This window comes from Schistocerca nitens, chromosome 4 (genome assembly GCF_023898315.1).
Source record: "Schistocerca nitens isolate TAMUIC-IGC-003100 chromosome 4, iqSchNite1.1, whole genome shotgun sequence".
Lineage (NCBI taxonomy): Eukaryota > Metazoa > Arthropoda > Insecta > Orthoptera > Acrididae > Schistocerca > Schistocerca nitens.
In genome coordinates, this window is record NC_064617.1 from 286679343 (window position 1) to 286701561 (window position 22219).

Genomic DNA, 22219 nt, shown 5'->3' on the forward strand with positions numbered 1-22219 from the left:
CTCACGCCTTCGGCAATTATCTACCATTCCTAATTGTTTTTGTCCTGCAAATGTGCTGTGAATGTTATGCTGTTTTGTTACCATTTATTTATATAATTTTTCGTGTGGGTGGAATATTTGTACGATATTTGCCTTAAATCTGATATGTGTTCCGCATTTTGTATTTGCTGTTTCCGGCGGGAGGTATCCATAGCCCTGATTTTTGCCTGACAACTGAGGGAACCTCCGTGAAACCTTAGCTGGGGTTCTGTTCTATCGTTGATTATGTCCTTTATTGTTTAATTTGCTGTGCTTCTAGGTAATCTTGCAGATTTCTTTCGTGTGCAATTGCTTCTAAGTTTCTCTGTTTCCGTCTTGTCGGCTACTATCGCTATTATGTGTGGGGGATTTGGGTATTTATATCTTGCAAATTTCAGTTCTATATGAGTGTTTGTTATGTGTTGATTAATGGTTGCTTTGGTTTGAACTGTATCTCCGGCATATTTGGTAGTCTGTTTTACTATCTTTTCCTCCATCGCTTCAGTTTTCAGTGCTGTATGTAATTTTGCAGTTGGTGAGTATGGAAGTCATCCTATAGAGCGTGGCATCCTTCTGCCTGCAGATTTAATTTATTGCATCGTGTATCGTGTCCGATCCTGCTTGCGACACGTATTCGAGTATGGCCCTCATGAGAATTTTCTAAACAAAAAGAGTGATTTCTGTAGCAATTCCTTCATTTCTGTGCTAGCCGGCCAGAGTGGCCGAGAGTTTCTAGGCGCTACAGTCTGGAACCGCGCGACCGCTACGGTCGCAGGTTCGAATCCTGCCTCGGGCATGGATGTGTGTGATGTCCTTAGGTTAGTTAGGTTTAAGTAGTTCTAAGTTCTAGGGGATTGATGACCTCAGAAGTTAAGTCCCGTAGTGCTCAGAGCCATTTCTGTGCTATAGGAATGATTTAGACGTTATCTAAGTCCCGCGGTTTGCATTGGGTTAAATGCCTGTGTCGTGTTTAGTAATTGTAACTTCATTGGGTTTAGCCATACGAGCCATTTCGCCCTCCGTGCTTCTAGTATTTTTATATACTCCTACTTTCCTAGATGTCTTGCTACGTTATCACAATGCGGTATATGCAAATTTCAACCGGTTTGGTTGTTATGATGTTTCGTACCTTTCATTTGAACACTCTTGGTATTGGGTTGATGTACAAGTTCGTAGCGTTTTTCCATAAGTTCAGAACACCCAAGAGATACAAATTAGAGACACTAGTCATCAATGATATATTCTCCTTCACTATTTACAACTGTCTGCCAACGCTGGAGTAACTTTCGACTCAGCGACTGTGGAAATCACGTGGTTTTGAGGCGAAGAACTGGTCGGAGTGCATCTTCATCCGGAAAGGAAGTTCCTTCAAGGTTCTTCGACAGACAGCGGAAAAGGTGAAAATCTGAGGGCGCCAGATCAGGTGAATAAGATATGACTTCCCAACTCAGTCTACCAGAATGCGGATGGGCGTTATCGTGGACTGGCATCACTTCTTGTAGTCCTGGCCGTTGTTCTTGGATTGCGTGTGCAAGATGTCCCAGCTGTTGACATTAAATATCAGCAGTTATGGTTACACTCGGAGACGCAATTCGTAGTACACCACACCGGCGTTGTTTCACAAGATGCACAGTTCTTTGTACGGAGAGTTGCTGCTTTGTTCGAGCTCAACCATTCTTTTCCTTTCCTTTTCCTTTCTCGTCCCCAGTAGGGTACAGTACAGAAATGGTCGGCGTTGTTGACGACCCTATTTGACGCGCAAGCAGAGGAGGTGCACATGCGGCCATCCACTGATTTCTGTGATTTCGGCTTAGAGCATACGATACACACAAACATCCGATTTTTGAACCCTCCCCATTGCATGCAAATATCGCACGATTGTGGAATGATCATACTCCATCACATTTGCCAGTTCTCGAGTACACTAACGCGGATCATCGTGGATCAATGCGTTTAAACTACCTTCATCAAACTCCTAATGTCTTCCTGAACGTGAAGAGTCATTAATGTCAAAACTATCCTCCTTAAAACGAGAAAACCATTTCCTTGCTGTGCTCTGTCCAATGGCATTATCCCCATATAAGCCACAAATGTATGTGGCTGCCTCCGCTGTGCTATCCCCCTCTATTGAACTCGAAAGAGGAGAACATGTCGGAAATGTTCCGGTTTCTCCACTTGGCACTCCGTTTCCTAGCGTCAACAGATCCACTCACTATCTCCAAATGACAGAATGACAAAATGTAAACTCCGATAGGAACAATAAACTACAAATAAAAATCATAATCGATAAATGAATCCATAAGAATCGGAATACCAACATACAAAAGGAAACCGCTACGAACTTATGCACAAACCCGATACACTGAAGAGCCAAAGAAACTGATGCACCTGCCTAAATCGTGTTGGGCCCCCGCGAGCAAGCAGAAGTGCCGCAACACGACATGACATGGACTCGACTAATGTCTGAAGTAGTACTGGAGGGAACTGACACCATGAATCCCGCAGGGCTGTCCATAAATCCGTAAGAGTCTTCTGAACAGCACGTTGCAAGGCATCCTAGATATGCTCAGTAATATTCATGTGATGGGCGTTTGTTGGCGAGCGGAAGTGTTTAAATTCAGAATAATGTCCCTGGAGCCACTCTGTAGCAACTGTGGACGTGTGGGGTGTCGCATTGTCCTGCTGGAAGTGCCCAAGTCCCTTGGAATGCGCAAAGGACATGAATGGGTGCAGGTGATCAGACAGGATGCTTAAGTACGTGTCGCCTGCCAGAATCGTATCTATACGTATCAGAGGTCCCATATCACTCCAATTGCACACGCCCCACAGCATTACAGAGCCACCACCAGCTTGAACAGTCCCCTGCTGATATGCAGGGCCCATGGATTCATGAGGTTGTCTCCATACCCGCACACGTCCATCCGCTCGATACAAGTTGAAACGAGACTCGTCCGGCCAGGCAACATGTTTCTAGTCATCAGCAGTCCAATGTCGGTGTGGACGGGATCAGGCGAGGCGTAAAGCTTTGTGTCCTGCGGTCACCAAGGCTGCACGAGTGGGTCTTCGGCTCCGAAAGCCCATATAGATGATGTTTCGTTGAACGGTTCGCACGCTGACACTTATTGATGGCTCAACATTGCGGAAGGGTTGGCGCTGAACGATTCCCTTCAGTCGTCGTTGGTCGCGTTCTTGCCGGATCTTTTTCCGGCCGCAGCTATGTCGCAGATTTGATGTTTTACTGGATTCCTGAAATTCACGGCACACTCGTGAAATGGTCGTACGGGAAAATCCTCACTTCATCGCTGCCTCGGATATGCTGTGTCTCATCGTTCGTGCGCCGATTATAACACCAGGTTCAAACTCACTTAAATCTTGATAACTTGCCATTGTAGCCGCAGAGACCGATGTAACTACTCCGCCAGACACTTGTTGTCTTATACAGGGTGGTCGGAAATTCCCGTTACAAACTTCTAGGACATGTAGAGGGTAGTGAGTACACAACATTTTGAATAATAACCCATGTCCGGAAACGTATCGTTTCCGTTCAACGACAGTTTCAATCCTGATGATTATCTCATCCACACCCCGTGAGGAATGTACTAAGGCGTTACCCAGTACAATTGTTGCAATCCATTTGAAAAGAATACTGACTCGTTCCGTTATTACTTAAGCATTTGCATTACAACTTACACCTCATGGTTTACATTAGTCGACAAAAAGAAGAACCCAGCATCTATGGCACCAGCCGCAACGCACCGATGCATTACAACAGCGGCTCGATATGGCGACCACCAACGTTGTTACACACATTGTACCTCCGAAGCATGTTCTGCTACACTCTCTCCATCCCACCTGGTGTATCTTCAGTGTCTTGTGCAGCGGCCAGAACTCGTGCCAGCAGATCTTCCTCTGTCTCTACAGGTGTCTCATAAATTAGGCTCTTTGGATATAATTGGAAGGAGAAACAGCATTGGCCGTATTTTTTTGTTTTATTATCCGCAAAATCGATTTTCGGTCACTTAGTGACCATCCTCAGTGCTGTAATATACAATTAAAATTGGCAGGCACTGGTATAAACAAGCTTAGAGCGATCACATAATGTGATCGTCGTCGCACAACAGTTTACAAAAATATAGAAGACATCGAACTAACAACAACAACAACAGGCGACAAGAAGAATCCCATCCCAGTGAAGAGAGTTGCAGCAAACGCGCTCGTTGATGGACCATGTGTGTTTCTTGGATGTACTCTTAATTTTAGTTTTGACATAAATGATACCTTCTCTCATGGGAATGGATGGTTGACAGTTGCCATAGTAAGATCGCTCTAAGCTTGTTGATACCAGTGCCTACCAATTTTAATTGTATATTACAGCACTGAGGATGGTCACTAAGTGATTTTGCGGATAATAAAACAAAAAAATTCGACCAATGCTGTTTCTCCTTCCAATTATATCCATTATCTGGTCGTGGTGCACAGAACACTCCATGGAGTCGCCAATCAATAATTAGGCTCTTCATACGATCCCACAAGAAGTAGTCGATAGGGGTTAAATCCAGCGATCTTGGCTGCCACACGGTTGGACCACCACGGCCTATCCATCTTTCGCCATGCCGTCTGTTGAGATGTCTCCGGAAAGGCACAGCTTCCAAGAACGGGTCCATTACGTGTCGTAGGAAGACTAAGTATGCGGGACACGTAAGCTTGGATGGAATGAGATATGGTCCAATCACATGACCGTCCAGAATACCTGCCCACACGTTAATTCCAAACCTGTCTTGAAATCCCTGAACATGCGTGGCATGAGGGTCTTCGTCCGCTCAGACATGGCTATTTCGAGCATTCAGAACATAATCCCTTGTGAACCTAAATTCAACTGTGAAGAGAACTCGACGTGGAAACAGGGGCGCGTCGATGCAACGTTGGCTGGCTCTGAGCACTATGCGACTTAACTTCTGAGGTTATCAGTCGCCTAGAACATAGAACTAATTAAACCTAACTATCCTAAGGACATCACACACATGCATGCCCGAGGCAGGATTCGAACCTGCGACCGTAGCGGTCGCGCAGACTGTAGCGCCTAGAACCGCTCGGCCACCCTGGCTGGCCCTTTGTAAGTGGTACGGATGTAATTGTTGCTCATGCAGGACGTCCAAGAGGGTACTGTGACTTCAGTGTATACGGAGCAGTAAGGCTGTTGCTGCGTCGCCAGGGTTCAGCGCTTCTGTGCTCGTGCTTACTAATTTTAGTATGGTGTCTGCGATTTGTTTTCGGAAGCCCGTCTGTTGTGTATCCTGGAGGGGAGGGAGGTTCGTGTACAGTTTAATGTAGCCTCGGCTGGTGTTGCAGGTCCGGCGCCCCGCCGCCACCATGCCGACGTCGCACATCCCGCGCTACACGTCGACGTCGTCGGTGTCGCTGCGTCTCGGCACGCCCACCGCCGCGAGCACGCCCACCACGGAGGCCGAGCGTCGCCGCAGGATCGCCGCCGTCGATTCGCAGCGCAGTGAGTACTTCTCTCTCTCTCTCTCTCTCTCTGTCTGTGTGTGTGTGTGTGTGTGTGTGTGTGTGTGTGTGTGTGTGTGTGTACATCAGTCTTCTGACTGGTATGATGTGGCCCGCCAGTACTTCCGTGTGTGTATGTGTGTGTGAAATCTTATGGGACTTGGAACTGCTAAGATCATCAGTCCCTAAGTTTACACACTACCTAACCTAAATTATCCTAAGGACAAACACACACACACACACACACACACCCATGCCCGAGGGAGGACTCGAACCTCCGCCGGAACCAGCCTCACAGTCCATGACTAGCGCCCTAGACCGCTCGGCTAATCCCGCGCCGCACCAGTACTTCCTCTTTTGTGCCCATGTCTGCAAAGTAGCACTTACGCGCAACGTTCTCGATTAGGTGTTCATATATACCGGGTGATCAAAGAGTCAGTATAAATTTGAAAACTTAATAAACCACGGAATAATGTAGATAGAGAGGTAAAAATTGACACATCATATGCTTGGAATGACATGGGGCTTTATTAGAACAAAAAAAAAAAGTTCACAAAGTGTCCGACCGATGCGCGTCGTTTGGTGATGATCGTGTGCTCAGCCTCCACTTTCGTCATGCTTGGCCTCCCAGGTCCCCAGACCTCAGTCCGTGCGATTATTGGCTTTGGGGTTACCTGAAGTCGCAAGTGTATCGTGATCGACCGACATCTGTAGGGATGCTCAAAGACAACATCCGACGCCAATTCCTCACCATAACTCCGGACATGCTTTACAGTACTGTTCACAACATTATTCCCCGACTACAGCTATTGTTGAGGAATGATGGTGGACATATTAAGCATTTCCTGTAAAGAACATCATCTTTGCTTTGTCTTACTTTGTTATGCTAATTATTGCTATTCTGATAAGATGAAGCGCCATCTGTCGAATATTTTGTGAACTTTTGTAATTTTTTGATTCTAATAAAACCCCATGTCATTCAAAGCATGTGTTTCAATTTGTACCTCTCTATCTACATTATTCCGTGATTTATTCAATTTTCAAATTTATACTGACTTTTTGATCACCCGGTATGTGTGTGTATGTGTGTGTGTGTGTGTGTGTGTGTGTGTGTGTGTGTGTAGCGTTCCTGGAAAGCATCCCCACTTAGTTGAGTCGCAATATTTTCTAGTTTCGCTTCACTTTACTCAATGTTTCGCTTGTATGTTTTACAGTCTTAGACACCTACATCAGTCACAACCATTTGGAGAGTGATTAAAATCAATATTTTTACTATGAGAATTTTATTTGCTGCGTTTAAAAATAAATATACAAGGTCGGGAAAATTAACTCCCTATTAAAAATAGTGTATAACTTTTTTAATACTTAACCAGTTCTCATGAAACAAGAAAAAATTGAAACTTCCTGGCAGATTAAAACTGTGTGCCGGACCGAGACTCGAACTCTCGACCTTTGTGTGTAGCGTTCCAGGAAAGCATCCCCACTTAGTTGAGTCGCAATATTTTCTAGTTTCGCTTCAGTATACTCAATGTTTCGCTTGTATGTTTTACAGTCTTAGACACCTACATCAGTCACAACCATTTGGAGAGTGATTAAAATCAATATTTTTACTATGAGAATTTTAATTGCTGCGTTTAAAAATAAATATACAAGGTCGGGAAAATTAACTCTCTATTAAAAATAGTGTATAACTTTTTTAATACTTAACCAGTTCTCATGAAACAAGAAAAATTGAAACTTCCTGGCAGATTAAAACTGTGTGCCGGACCGAGACTCGAACTCGGGACCTTTGTCTTTCGCGGGCAAGTGCTCTACCATCTGAGCTACCCAAGCACGACTCAGCCCCGTCCTCATAGCTGTAATTCCGCCAGTACCTCGTCGCCTACATTCCAAACTTCGCGGAAGCTCTCCTGCATACGTTGCAGAACTAGCACTCCTGGAAGAAAGGATGTTGCGTAGACATGGCTTAGCCACAGTCTGGGGGATGCTTCTAGAATGAGATTTTCACTTTGCAGTGGAGTGTGTGCTGATATGAAACTTCCTGGCAGAGACTAGGTAAGTTAAGTGCCATAGTGCTCAGAGCATTTGAGAGACGAGGTACTGGCAGAATTAAAGCTATGAGGACGGGTCACGAGTCGTGCTTGGGTAGCTCAGTTGGTAGAGCACTTGCCCTCGAAAGGCAAAGGAATCTCGGTCGGGCACACAGTTATAATCCGCCAGGAAGTTTCATATCAGCGCTCACTCCGCTGCAGAGTGAAAATCTCATTCTGGAAACATACCCCAGGCTGTGGCAATATCCTTTCTTTCAGGAGTGCTAGTCCTGCAAGGTTCGCAGGAGAGCTTCTGTAAAGTTTGGAAGGTAAGAGACGAGGTACTGGCGAAAGTAAACCTCTGAGGACGAAGCGTGAGTGGTGCTTAAGTAGCTCAGATGGTAGAGCACTTGCCCGCGAAAGGCAAAGGTCCCGAGTTCTAGTCTCGGTCCGGCACACAGTTTTAACCTGCCAGGAAGTGTCATATCAGCGCACACTCCGCTGTAGAGTGAAAATTTCATTGAAGATAAAATTTGCACCTTACTACGGTAAAACTGTGCATTGCTAAAATTCAGCGTAAGCACCAACTATATCTACCAGTTTCCGTAAATTAATGTGGATGCTTGCAACAGACTTCTGCAGATAATTGAGAGGTACGTTTTCAAGAAGTAGGCAAATTCGCTCCTCCAGTTTGTGGTACCACGTATCGATACCATCCCTTAGGCGTCATAGCAACGGAATTTCAAGTTTCCGTCTGACGCCGACAGGAGTCAGGCAGGATACGGCGGTCCCAATCGTGGGCGCACACTGAACCGCGCCTCCAGCGGCTCCGCAGCACGAGCAGCCTCTGCCGCCGCGCCGCGATGTAGGATGGCCGGTGGCAGCCGCTCAGCCCATTCGCGCTCGGAGCCACATCTCTTCATGAAACTTCGCGTATGTCGCCTAGTCCCTGCTCTGCCACCATCTGTTGTAATAGTTTGACTCTGTTTCTTATTGCATTATTTGTATTGAGTCTTCGTCCACTTGGAGAATGTAAGTAAATCCTCTATCTGTAGGAATCAGGATGGGTTTCGAAAAAGACGATCGTGTGAAACCCAGCTCGCGCTATTCGTCTACGAGACTCAGAGGGCCATAGACACGGGTTCCCAGGTAGATGCAGTGTTTCTTGACTTCCTCAGGGCGTTTGATACAGTTCCCCACAGTCGTTTAACGAACAAAGCAAGAGATATGGACTAGCACAACAATTGTGTGATTGGATTGAAGAGTTCCTAAATAACAGAACGCAACATGTCAAAGACATGGCAAAGACCAGAAAATTTGCGCAACTGAGGCTGATTCTTCAAAATATGTCTCGCGTGGGTACAATACCGTGAAAACACTCGTAATTTTCAAGCATATGTTCTGCATTTATTGTGTTCCGAATGAGTAATGGACCCATGCCTTTCGTGGATATCATGCTGCACCGCACTCCGACCTTTGGACGATGTTGGTTCTGTTCAACAGCCAACAGAGGTGTTGCCCAATAATAACATTTGTGCCGCTTAACAAATCGTCCAACATGAAACACGGCTTCATTTGACCGCAGGACTAGTCTACCAAGCAAGCATCATCTCCCCATTTTCCAACTGTGATCACACTCTTCCAGCTATAATTATTAATAGTAATGTGGTTTCCATCGACGAAAATTCAACTATTTCTTTAAAACAGTTCGGATTGTGTGCCAGGTTAAACGTCTTTCGCGAGTTCTTTGTATTTTCTGAGAACTTCGAGTGAATATTTCCTGAATCACTTGCACAAGTTCCCCCGTCCTGGATGTTTAGGGTCGCCCGCTTCTTCTTACATGTGAGGCACGAGGTCCTTTCACTGCCACCATCTCAGTATTTGTACCACGGATCGCCACAGTTCGTACGGGGATGCCAGCTAAGCCAGCAAACTCAAGTTTAAACGTTGCGCCATGATAAAAAAAATGTTCAAATGTGTGTGAAATCTTATGGGACTTAACTGCAAAGGTCATCAGTCCCTACGCTTACACACTACTTAACCTAAATTATCCTAAGGACAAACACACACACCCATGTCCGAGGGAGGACTCGAACCTCCGCCGGGACCAGCCGCACAGTCCATAACTGTAGCGCCCGAGACCGCTCGGCTAATCCCGCGCGGCCGCCATGGTCATTCGCTGATACGTGCAGTGGCATAAATGAGATATAATGTAATAAATTCTACCACTGGAAGGAACAAAATGTTTTGTGTTTCATGAAAATTAGTTAAATATCAAAAAAGTTATAAACAATTTTCGGTAGTGAATTAATTCTTGCCCACCTTATTGACTTCTGTGCCTACTAACTGTATCTGAAGTGCAAAAGAGACTTTTTACTTTGGTCCGAAGTGTAAACAATACACAATAAGTTTCAACTTGATATTTTGTTTCTTCATTGTTGAACACCATTGTTAAAAAGTTACTATGGTCTTAAGTATTTGTAAAAGGTCCCTGCAGAATCTGTAACCTATAATTTTGGTATTAGGTTATGGGAAGAAAGAAAGATATTTTAGGAAGGAAGAGAGAAATGGGGTTAGCCCTAAAAAATGCGGGCGATTCAAATAAGCAAATTGCAAGGAAACTGTTCATTGACCACATAACAGTGGGAAACATTTTAAAAGAGCAGAGAGATACTGGAATATCAAGCTTGCGATTCAGATGTGGACGAAAGAAGGATCCCCCGGCGGGGTCAGGGATTTTCTCTGCCTCGTGATGACTGGGTGTTGTGTGATGTCCTTAGGTTAGTTAGGTTTAAGTAGTTCTAAGTTCTAGGGGACTGATGACCATAGATGTTGAGTCCCATAGTGCTCAGAGCCATTTGAACCATTTGAAGAAGGATCCAGTCCCCGACTGTGCAGGTTAATGAAAATGCTGTGAGTGAGAGAAAGTGAAAAGCAACTAATGGACACAGCTATGGACCATTTCAGTAGAGCAAACCTTAGATATTAGTGCCAGTTACTACCGAACAAGTGTCGCACAGCACTGTCTGAATTAACCTGGGTTTCCAGAGGCTATGGTGGCCAGCAAACTTTCCCAAGATGAACCCTCTTGAGGACGACTGGTCAGTAAAGTCAAAATGCTACGCCGATATTACTGTGCATCTAAAATTGAGTTCGTGCCTGGTTCCACGAAATCGAGCCTGCGTTGTATGAAAGTTTGGTTCATTCAGTGCCCGTGAAGAATCTATCTCTCAAGAAGACCTGGGGTAGGGACGCTAAATATTGAAATGTTGATTTTTTTTAGGTAAATTAACCTACATTTATTTACACGTTGAGCTGCATTCAATAAAAATCTCATTACCACAACTAGCGTTGTTTTAAAATTATTTACGTTACTGTTCGAAATGAGGTTTTTAATATATTTTTTGGACTGCAATTTTTTCTAGTCTCTGTCTCCCCCTACACTTTTTGTTGCACTATACTACTTGTCAAGCCTGGTTTATAGCGGAGCGATCACAAGCGAACGAGAATTTTGTGTGCTGTAAATGGTAGCCGAGGGCGTGCGTACACCATTAGGCCATGTCGGCTAAGGATTCGCGGGTGCTCGCAAGTGTTCCGCTGGGGTTGGCGGTCTTTCAGCGAACCATCAGTGGAAGTTTGCCTCTTCTCAGCTTAGGCGCTACCAGAACAGAAAGCATTCGTCTGCTGGACTTCTCTTTGTTGTCGTGAGTTGTGTGTATGTTAGATGATCAGATTGACTTTTGGAAAGGTAAACGCACCAGAAGGGGCAGTTTTGACGCGCTAGATATGTAAGCAAGACTTAAGAAAAAACCATACAAAAGCTTACGACACTGTAAAATGGAGCAAGATGATAGAGATTCTAAATAAAATACTCTCATGCTCATAAATTAAGGATAATTGCAGAATGTCGTGCCGCACAACGTGGCACTACACAAAACTGGCGCTAATAGCGTAGGCACATAGGGAACACACACGACACGGATCTGTAAGTCAACGATATTGGTGACAAGCTGAGAAAACCGTCCCGAAACACATTTGCCACAAAACGCCGCTGTTTCCTGCGCATGTACCCCGACATCAATATGGGATATGATCACCACGTACACGTACACAGGCCGCACAACGGGTTGGCATTCTCTGGATCAGGTGGACGAGCAGCTGCTGGGATATAGCCTACCATTCTTGCACCAGTGCCTGTCGGAGCTCCTGAAGTGTCCTTGGGGGTTTGAAGACGTGCAGCGATACGTCGACCGAGAGCATCTCAGACGTGCTCGATGGGGTTTAAGTCTGCAGAACAGGCAGGCCACTCCATTCGCCTGATATCTTCTGTTTCAAGGTACTCCTCCGGATGGCAGCTCGGTGGGGCGGTGCGTTATCATCCATCAGGAGGAAGGTGGGACCAACTGCACCCCTGAAAAGACGGACATGCTGGTGCAAAATAACGTCCCGATACACCTGACCTGTTACAGTTCCTCTGTCACAGACGTGCAGGGGTGTATGTGCACCAATCATAATCCCACCCCACACCATCAAACCACGACCTGTGGTTCCTGGTTCACGCCAGATGAAAACCCCGCGACAATCACTGTTCAGACTATACCTGGACTCGTTCGTGAACATAGCCTGCGACCACTGTTTCAATGACCGTGTACTGTGTTCTTGACATCAGGCTTTACGGGCTCTCCTGTGACCAGGGGTCAGTGGATTGCACGTTGCAGGTCTCCGGGCGAATGAACCATGTCTGTTCCGTCGTCTGTAGACTGTCAGGGACATCTCTTCCAGTGGCTGCGGTAAGGTCCTGAACAAGGCTACCTGCAGTACTCCGTGGCCGTCTGTGGGCACTGATGAAGAGAAATCGGTCTTCTTGTGGTGTTGTACACTGTGGACGTCCCGTACTGTAGCGCCTGGACACGTTTCCTGTCTGCCGGAATCGTTGCCATAATCTTGAGATCACACTTCGTGGCACACGAAGGGCCCGTGCTACGACCTGCTGAGTTTGACGAGCCTCCAGTCGCCCTACTATTCTACCCTTCATAACGTCATCAATATGTGTTCTTTGAACCATTTTCAACACAGTCACCATTAACACGTCTGAAAGTGTCTGCACACTTACTCGCTGCACCGTACTCTGACACACACCATCACACCTCTGCGTATGTGGACTGCTTCCAGCACCAGCGTGTGACGACAGTAGGCCAAATGCACCGCTTGGTCATACAGCGAGGTGATTTAAACCCGCAAACCCCCCACCAGAGCGTTGTTTCACCATGTATCAGCATTATCCTTAATTTATGAGCATGAGTGTCGGATTAGCTATAGGGAAAGGCGGGTAATACACAATATGTACAAGAACGAAGTGAGAACAACAAGACTGGAAGGCCAAGCACGAGGTGCTCAGATTAAAAAAGGTCTAAGACAGGGACACAGTCTGTACATCCTATACTAGAAGAAGCAATGACGAAAGTAAAAGAAAGATTCGAGAATAGGATTAAAATTCAGAGTGAAAGGATATCAATGATAAGTCACTTATGACATTGCTGTCCTCTGTGAAGGTGTAAAAGAATTACAGAATCTGTTGAATGGGATGAGTAACGGATTCATAGTGAAGCGAAGAAAGAGAAAAGTAACGACACATAGCAGAAATGAGAATCTCAAGCAGCTCATCGCCAAATTTGTTGATCACGAAGTAGAAGAAGTTAATGAATTCTGTAAGTTACCGCGGACGAAGCAACGAAGCTGTAACAAGCAGACTAGCAAAGGCGAAGAGGGCTTTCCTGGCTAAAAGAAATCTATTAGTGCCAAACATAGGTCTTAATTTGAGGAAGAAATTTCTGAGAATCTACGTTTGGAGCACGCCATTGTATGATATTGGCTCATGGACTACGGGAGAATTGGAACAGAAGAGAATCGAAGCGCTAGAGATGTGGTAATACAGAAGAATGTTGAAAATTAGGTAGACTGATAAGGTAAGGAATAAGGAGGTTCTCCGAGGTAAGAATATATGGAAAACACTAAATGAAGAAGGGACAGAATGGCTGGGCATGAGTTGAGACAACAGGGAATAAACTACATGGGGCAGCCGGCCGGAGTGGCAGAGCGGTTCTAGGCGCTACAATCTGGAACCGCGCACCGCTACGGTCGCAGGTTCGAATCCTGCCTCGGGCATGGATGTGTGTGATGTCTTTAGGTTAGTTAGAACTACTTAAACCTAAGTTCTAGGGGACTGATGTCCTCAGAAGTTAAGTCCCATAGTGCTCAGAGCCATTTGAACCATTTGAACCTACACGGGGCTAGAAGAATCTGTAGAGGGTAGAAATTGTTAGTGAAGACAGAGGCTGGAATATAAGGGGCGTTCAAAAAGAAACGAACCGGAGGCATAATAACAGAAAGCAGTACCTGTATGTTAGAAGTATTGACCCTGGCTGTTGAGACACTTGTCCCACCGTGTCTGTCTCATAAAATTCCAGAGGCTGCGATGTTAAGCAGTTCCATACGTACAGCTGGACGTCATCGTCCAACAGCTGTATTTTGAAACAATTTTATTAAGACACGACCAGTTTCGGGGCTTATAGTCACAATCCTCGAACCCAAAATATAAAAGTAACGCCAGAGCTATAAGCACTAATTAAGAGAATAGATAAAAACACAGTAGTACTTAACGAACATTAAAACATGGTATGCAACACGGCGGAGAAGATCCGGCCTCCATATTTAAAACCATAATGTATGTAGGGCGGCTATTCGATGAATAAAAAGTGAGGCGACAGAAAACATCATACGCCACATAACAAGGATGCGCTTACATCCAAATAACGAAAGTGGGACGCTGGACCAAAAACAACAAAACGTCGAGGCGAGACGCAGCACAGAGCCGCCCCCCCCCCTTTCCCTCCATAAAACCGTTTTGTAGTAGCGGTCATCCTCAGTGGTTTTGTTGGCCCCAGTTGCTACACAATTACTTTCGGTCGTAGTCAGTTTAGCCCCGTCCAAAGCCGCAATTGTATCTGCTATCAACAAATATGTTGTTGCGTACTGAGACCATGCGTATTATGTGAAAGATGCTTTTCCAAAAGTTTGATTTCACCCTCGTTAAAAACAATATTAGTGCGATGATGGACTCGAGATTGTCGCTCATAGTTAATCTCCGTAATAGCGATATTAGTAAGTCTCTGTTTCTTGAGAAGTTTCCTTACAGTGACCGTATACCATGGAGGATCCCTCCCATTATGAACTGTTCTGCTAGGTACATATGTATCCAGTGCATGCTCAATTATTCTTTTAAACTTGAGCCATAGTTCCTCTACATGCTCCTGCCCTATGCTAGAAGTTTCAAGTTACTCACTGAGGTATGAGATATGATAGTACTAGATATTCTATCCAGTTTACCGGTTATATATATATATATATACCTTTCTGCTTGTTTTAGTTATCCTCTGTACTCTGGTAATCACTATTGCCACAACCGCATGGTGGTCACTGACAACAGTTTCGACGTGCACATTTTCAAAAAGATCGGGTTTATTTGTTGTCTAGATCCAATATATTTTCACCGTAAGTGGGGTTCTGAGCTATATGTCCTACATAGTTTTCAGAGAAGACATTTCGTAATGTTTCACACGATGACTTGTCACGCCCTCCACCCACAAAGCTGTAATTTTTCCAATTGATTGGATGATTGACGTCTCCACCGATGATTACCGTATGTTTGGGGAACTTCCGTAAAAGTGAACTGAGATTTTGTCTGAAGTTTTCGGTTACATCAGAGCGATAGAAAGATCACATACAGCTTAAATTTTTATCTCGGTGGATTTTCTTGTCTGTTGCGACAAATACACCACCTCCATTTCCCATTCGCCTATCCTTTCGACATACACTCTAATTTTCCCTAAAAATTTCATTGCTATCAATTTCCGGTTTCAACCAGCTTTCTGTACCTAGTATTATGTGATCTTCACTGCATTTGAAGAGCGCTTCAAACTTCGGCACTTTGTTGGAAATGCTTCGGCAGTTAACCAAGGATTTTAATACTCCCACCTGTGGGAGGTATTTCTTTTGATTTTACACCGATACTTCTGGATTTCCTACAGCTATTATTATCTGGGTTGGATAGAGAGCGCGTAATCTAAAAAACCCTTGTGTGCACCCCACACACTCACCTACCTAAATAGACTCCACAGTCACCAACCTAGATAGCAGCCTGTGATGTGTAGTGCACACTTGGCCCATTTAAGAGGACCCTATAGTTCTCAACCCTGTGGCGCAAGTCCGGGAAGTCGCAGCCTAGCTTTCCGCAGAAGATTTGAAGTCTCTGGCTCAGTCCTTTCACTCGACTCAGAACAAAGGGCCCACGATCAGTCTCGAGGACATTGCTGCAGATTGTGAACTTCGTTGAAACTCCGTATGCAAGACTGGTCTTCTCAACCTTCTCTGCCAGTCGCTGGAATGAACCAAGTATGACCTTGGAGCCCAAACGACAAGCATAATTTGTTTCAGTGTGCGCCACTGTCTGCAACTGATTACACCCTCTTCCCTCAGTGGCTGCCACGTAGCTACTTTCCTGCAAAGTCGTTCTGCAATATCGCATAAGGATGGTCCAGCCAGCTTCTTGTAGCCCCATTACACGACATCGTTCAGACTCAGTGATATATCAATAATGGCGTGTTTGTCGCCTTAAAGGCATTCTTGGCCAACATCAACTCACTACGCCCAGTCTCAAACGTAACTAACGCTCACGACCGTTAAGCTGGGTTTACACTAGCAAGTCGCTTGCAGAAGTTATTGCTGCAAGTTATTGCGAGCCGCTTGAAGCTGAGTTTACACAGCAGCACATGAATTAAGCAAGATTCTTCCGCAAGTTCTCTGGCAAGAAAGATGCGTCAACAACATGCTTTCAGTACCATTACGAGTGTCAGCCTAAGTATAAAATGACAATTAGGCGGGTGAGATATACTGCAGCTCTTGTAATTCTAATGAAAAACGTGAAAAAGAAAAAAAAGTATTTGGGTTAGAGAGTGGATAATGAGAAGATCGCAGAATGGTGCCTATAATAACATTTTGCAACAACTTAGTATCGAGAGCATGGATACTTTTTAAAACTTTTGTAGAATGTCCTCAAATGGTCTGGAGTGTTTGTTGACGTTAATAGCGCCCGTCATGTCAAAACGAGACACAAACTTCCGTACTGCTATTTCAGCAAAGGAACGTTTGCTAGTAGCCGGCCGAAGTGGCCGTGCGGTTAAAGGCGCTGCAGTCTGGAACCGCAAGACCGCTACGGTCGCAGGTTCGAATCCTGCCTAGGGCATGGATGTTTGTGATGTCCTTAGGTTAGTTAGGTTTAACTAGTTCTAAGTTCTAGGGGACTAATGACCTCAGCAGTTGAGTCCCATAGTGGTCAGAGCCATTTGAACCATTTGAACGTTTGCTAGTCACTCTACGATTTATAGCCACAGGTGAGCTACGAATAAAATAGACTGTTTCATTTAATTATGTGAAACATACAACCAAAACAAGTTTGAATTTTGAAATCTTTTCTTTGTAGGAGACTCATACAAGTCCCTAATGTACCTGTTTCATATTCCCGTCAGCACGATTTCTTTGATCGTACCCGATGTATATAGAGCCATTTTTGACGTCTTGAAAAGGCAAAATTATTTGAAGGTATGTGAAAACACGCAATGAAATTAAATTTTTATTGAAATAAATTGCATTTTACAGAATATGCTTATAAAAAGGTTTTTTTTCTAATGCTCATAAAATGGAAAGTGACAAGCTAATTAAATAGAACATGTAATAATTACACATAGTCTTTTTCTAGACTCCTAAGCGAGTGGATGCAGGTGGCAAAGGGGTTTTCAAGTTGTGCTACTTCCTCTGTATTTCTTTCACACATGTGTCGAATATCGACGAGATTTCACTTAATGCGCTCATCTTCTTCACTCTATCCTTAAAGTCCCAGTTATGCACGTTCCATATTTCGGGGTAGTTCTCCACGGCTTCAATAAAATGTTCTGAATCCTGCTTCATCCATTCCCGTTTCTCCTCCATTTCTGAAATTTGTTTGTATATAATAAGTAAGATGGTTGCATAAAATTAAGTCACAACATTAAGTAAAATGTTAAATATGAGAGTTATGCAGACGACATACTTACTATAACTTGCGCTTCCTACTTGCAGGAAATAGAAATAAATCCTAAAAGCTGCATGTTACTTGCAGATACTTCTTGCATGGTATTCACACGGAAGCGGAAAACGTGCAGCAAGTCACTTCCGCAATAAATTGCTACAGTCGCAAGTCGACTTGGCGATATGTTTAAACTCTCAACTCGCGCGGCAAGTTCCTCCGCGCAAGTGAATTGCTGCAATAACTTGCTAGTGTAATCCGAGCAGTACAGTGTGTATTTAAAGCAAACCTAATTTGCATCCTCATAGTGGCGCCAATAGCGTCTCTCTCACTCGACTGGCGCGAAATTTGAATAGACATCTTTCGGATGTAGAAACAAGTCTACCAACTTTCGTTTATGCTGTACAACTTCGTTTTGGTGTTGAGATTTTCTCCATCAGTGTATATGTTACTCTTTGAAGGAAAACTACATGTAACACAATATATTAGTTACAATATCTGCTAATGTAACTCACAGGACAATGGTAACTTAAAGAAATTATCAAAAAACATGGTTTACGCTGATATAGAATAAAACGTGGGATGATCTATTCTTTGGCAGTAACTATAAACCATAATCACTGATTTGCTGCGAATTTAGTTATCCAGAACACTTGTACCGGTAACTTACGAAAATATAGTTTCGGAACGTCTGGAAATTCTTAAACAATTACCGGTTTTTTCACATAATTACAGCTTGAAATTTGAGAACGATTGCTGTGAACAAGGATAGGCCTACTCTTCTCAAAAATTTTGAAAGAGCGCGATGGTTAGAAGACGCTCAGTGTTAGGATTTGCAGCATGCTGAAATTTTGTTCTATGTCTCTTTCCATAATGAAGACGTTTCAGCGTTTTCAAAAATATATACCAGTGTTTCAGAGTTATCATCTATTTTCGACCACTGTAACATTCATTGTGATTGCTTCTACATAAAGGAAATTACTTAGAAGTCTGCTCTTTCTTTTCTTCTTTTTTCAAAGCAAAATGGTGATAATGGTCTGTTTCTGTTAAGTACACTACTGGCCATTAAAATTGCTACACCAAGAATAAATGCAGATGATAAACGGGTAATCATTGGACAAATATATTATACTAGAACTGACATGTGATTACATTTTCACGCAATTTGGGTGCATTGATCCTGAGAAATCAGTACCCAGAACAACCACCTCTGGCCGTAATAACGGCCTTGATACCCCTGGGCATTGAGTCAAACTGAGCTTGGATAGCGCGCACAGGTACAGCTGCCCATACAGCTTCAACACGATACCACAGTTCATCAAGAGTAGTGAATGGCGTATTGTGACGAGCCAGTTGCTCGGCCACCATTGACCAGACGTTTTCAGTTGGTGAGAGATCTGTAGAATGTGCTGGCCAGGGCAGCAGTCGAACATTTTCTGTATCCAGAAAGGCCCGTACAGGACCTGCAACATGCGGTCGTGCATTATCCTGCTGAAATGTAGGGTTTCGCAGGGATCGAATGAAGGGTAGAGAGAACACATCTGAAATGTAACGTCCACTGTTCAAAGTGCCGTCAGTGCGAACAAGAGGTGACCGAGACGTGTAACCAATGGCACCCCATATCATCACGCCGGGTGATACGCCAGTATGCCGATGACGAATACACGCTTCCAATGTGCGTTCACTGCGATGTCGCCAAACACGGGTGCGACCATCACGATGCTGTAAATAGAACGTGGATTCATCCGAAAAAATGACGTTTTGCCATTCGTGCACTCAGGTTCGTCGTTAAGTACACCATCGCAGGCGCTCCTGTCTGTGATGCAGCGTCAAGGGCAACCGCAGCCATGGTCTCCGAGCTGAAAGTCCATGCTGCTGCAAACGTAGTCGAACTGTTCGTGCAGATGGTTGTTGTCATGCAAACGTCCCCATCTGTAGACTCAGGGATCGAGACGTGACTGCACGATCCGTTACAGCCATACGGATAAGATGCCTGTCATCCTCCTGAACCCGCCGATTCCATATTCTGCTAACAGTCATTGGATCTCGACCAACGCGAGCAGCAACATCGCGATACGATAAACCGCAATCGCGATAGGCTACAATCCGACCTTTATCAAAGTCGGAAACGTGATGGTACGCGTATCTCCTCCTTACACGAGGCATCACAACAACGTTTCACCAGGCAACGCCGGTCAATTGCTGTTTGTGTACGAGAAATCGGTTGGAAACTTTCCTCATGTCAGCACGTTGTAGGTGTCGCCAACGGCACCAACCTTGTGTGAATGCTCGGAAAAGCTAATCATTTGCGTATCACAGCATCTTCTTCCTGTCGGTTAAATTTCGCGTCTGTAGCGCGTCATATTCGTGGTGTAGCAATTTTAATGGCCAGTAGTGTACATACCGTTAAGTATGTCACAACATCGGTCACATATTCGAGCGAGAAGCATGACTTTTAAACCGTAGGATCCTACTGCGGAACTCCTTCAGATATTGGTTGTTAATCAAGAGAGACTATTTTTCATCTACTGATTAATTAACTAATTCGTTGATTATCTACACTTTAAATTTTCACATTTTATCCTTGTACACAGAAGAGTGGAATTCGGTAACGGCCAAGAAATTTAATGTAGCTTTTCGTTCGGTTTTTTTTCCCCCTGTGGGTTTAGCATGTTACTGTAAAGACAATAGGAAGACCATTAAAAGGTTTCCTTGTTATTTCCCAGTGGGCTTCGCATTATAAATTTCTAAAGCGATAAAAGGTACGCTATTGAATGACGCAGAGAATCGCCATATAGACGTACTGTGATATCGTTTAATATCAGTGAGCTCTACTGGAATCAGTGATAACTGACCTAAACAGTTTTATGTAAACCAAAAGCGTTTCGGTTTTTTTTTCTTCTTGTTGTTCTCTGCTATAAACTGCGTTTGCAAAACACTGATTTTCCAGTAGGCGATCACACAGCTCACCATTAATTATGTAAGTATGAATTTAAAGAACTGTTTACTTCAAAATAGCCTTGTGGTACACACTTGCCTGGTGACTAAAATATTTTAAGCAGCCCTCTTAATGTGTATTATTTACGGTCGTAAAAACTAGCATACCGGTAAAGTAAGCTTTGAAAAGAAATGGAAATATATTTTACGATTTAAAAAATGAGAAAAAAGAAATGAAACGTCGGCCTCTTCTCATTAACAGAAGGCGGACTGATATGTAATTGAAATGAACAAAATATGCATTCATCTGTGTAGTAAAAATATCAGAAATATGCACTAAAATTTTCGAAATATGCTCCCGAATTTGAGAAATGAGCTCTAAAAATGCATCAACGAGCATTAAAAGGAACAAACCAATAAAAAAATAACTACTTAGGGACTCAAAGTAGAGGGGTCTATTAGCAATTTCTGACATTAGTACTATTAATTTCTCTTTGTTAATAATTGTTAATCGGATATATTACAATAGAATACCGTACTAAAAAAATTTTCGCAAATTCTCTGGAGTAAATACATATTCTGTGCCAAGAAATAATTTTCACGTCACATTACGTAGAGATCAAACTCGAAACTCACCACTGGTAAATAGTTCAAATTCCCTCTGGTTTTTCGCGCTGTCACGAAGCCGACATCGCGAATAAAACGTAATTCCACATTCGAGACTCCAACTTACTTTAACAGAAATTGAGTCTCATAACATAACCACATCGCCACTCCCTCGCAAAGGAATCCTGAGTTCCAAAGTGGAAGCTATTGACCTTGCGTAGAATCATGCAGAATGCATGGTGTTCTGCGGTACAGTTGGCACCAGCCATATTTCGAAAAAATAGCTGCTGATTGAGATTTTTCGTTCTTCTTATCAAACGACGGAGTCTGGTTGTGCCGCCTAATCTGGAATCACTTTTTGCAAACTGTCTGCAATTCAGGTTGAAGCGTTTATCAGTGTAACCCAAACACATTGCGTACCGGCATTCCACAGACAAATGCAGATGTTATTGTTAAATTCTGGTTCAATCTTATACTTGCGCATTTGTAATAGGCTTGCCAGCGTGCAGCTACTCCGTACGTAGGTAACGAGCAGTATCTACTCAAATCTAATGAGAAAATTCCTTTTAGTCTTTTCCTTTGCATGACGTCACAAATCTTAAATAAATAAAATTGAAGCCTCGAGTGCTAGCGTTGCGTGATGTCGTGACATGGGTAGTGAATGTATTCCAGATGACCACAACATTGTTAGTTATGTGTCAAATATAGACTAATAGTCGCATTCATTGTTCGGTTCAACATACGACGGCGTCCTTTTGAAAAGTAACACATAGCGTTGTAGATTTTGTAATTCTTACAGCTATAGATGTATGAAAGATGCATGCGTTATGCTGTTTTACCCACAGACATGTCAGCTTGAGCGAACAGCCACACTCCACTCGATATCCACATCCCACTCGGAAACACGCGTAATGCAGAATTGATTTCAAAGTAATTTTGACGTTACACCAACACATGTCGTGCATTCAGGGCTGGTTTGAAATATTTCCACGCAAGAGACATA

General features: G+C 43.9%; 1 protein-coding gene across 2 annotated transcripts in view; it reads left to right on the forward strand.

The window, feature by feature from the left end:
• The window catches only part of LOC126251417 (shootin-1-like), a 298533-nt gene that overhangs the window by 231023 nt on the left and 45291 nt on the right, over positions 1-22219 (forward strand). For both annotated transcript variants that reach the window (XM_049951830.1, XM_049951831.1), the window contains one exon: positions 5368-5524. In XM_049951830.1, the coding sequence (XP_049807787.1) occupies positions 5389-5524 (136 nt within the window). In that variant the 5' untranslated portion in view covers positions 5368-5388. The remainder of the gene's footprint in view (positions 1-5367; positions 5525-22219) is intronic.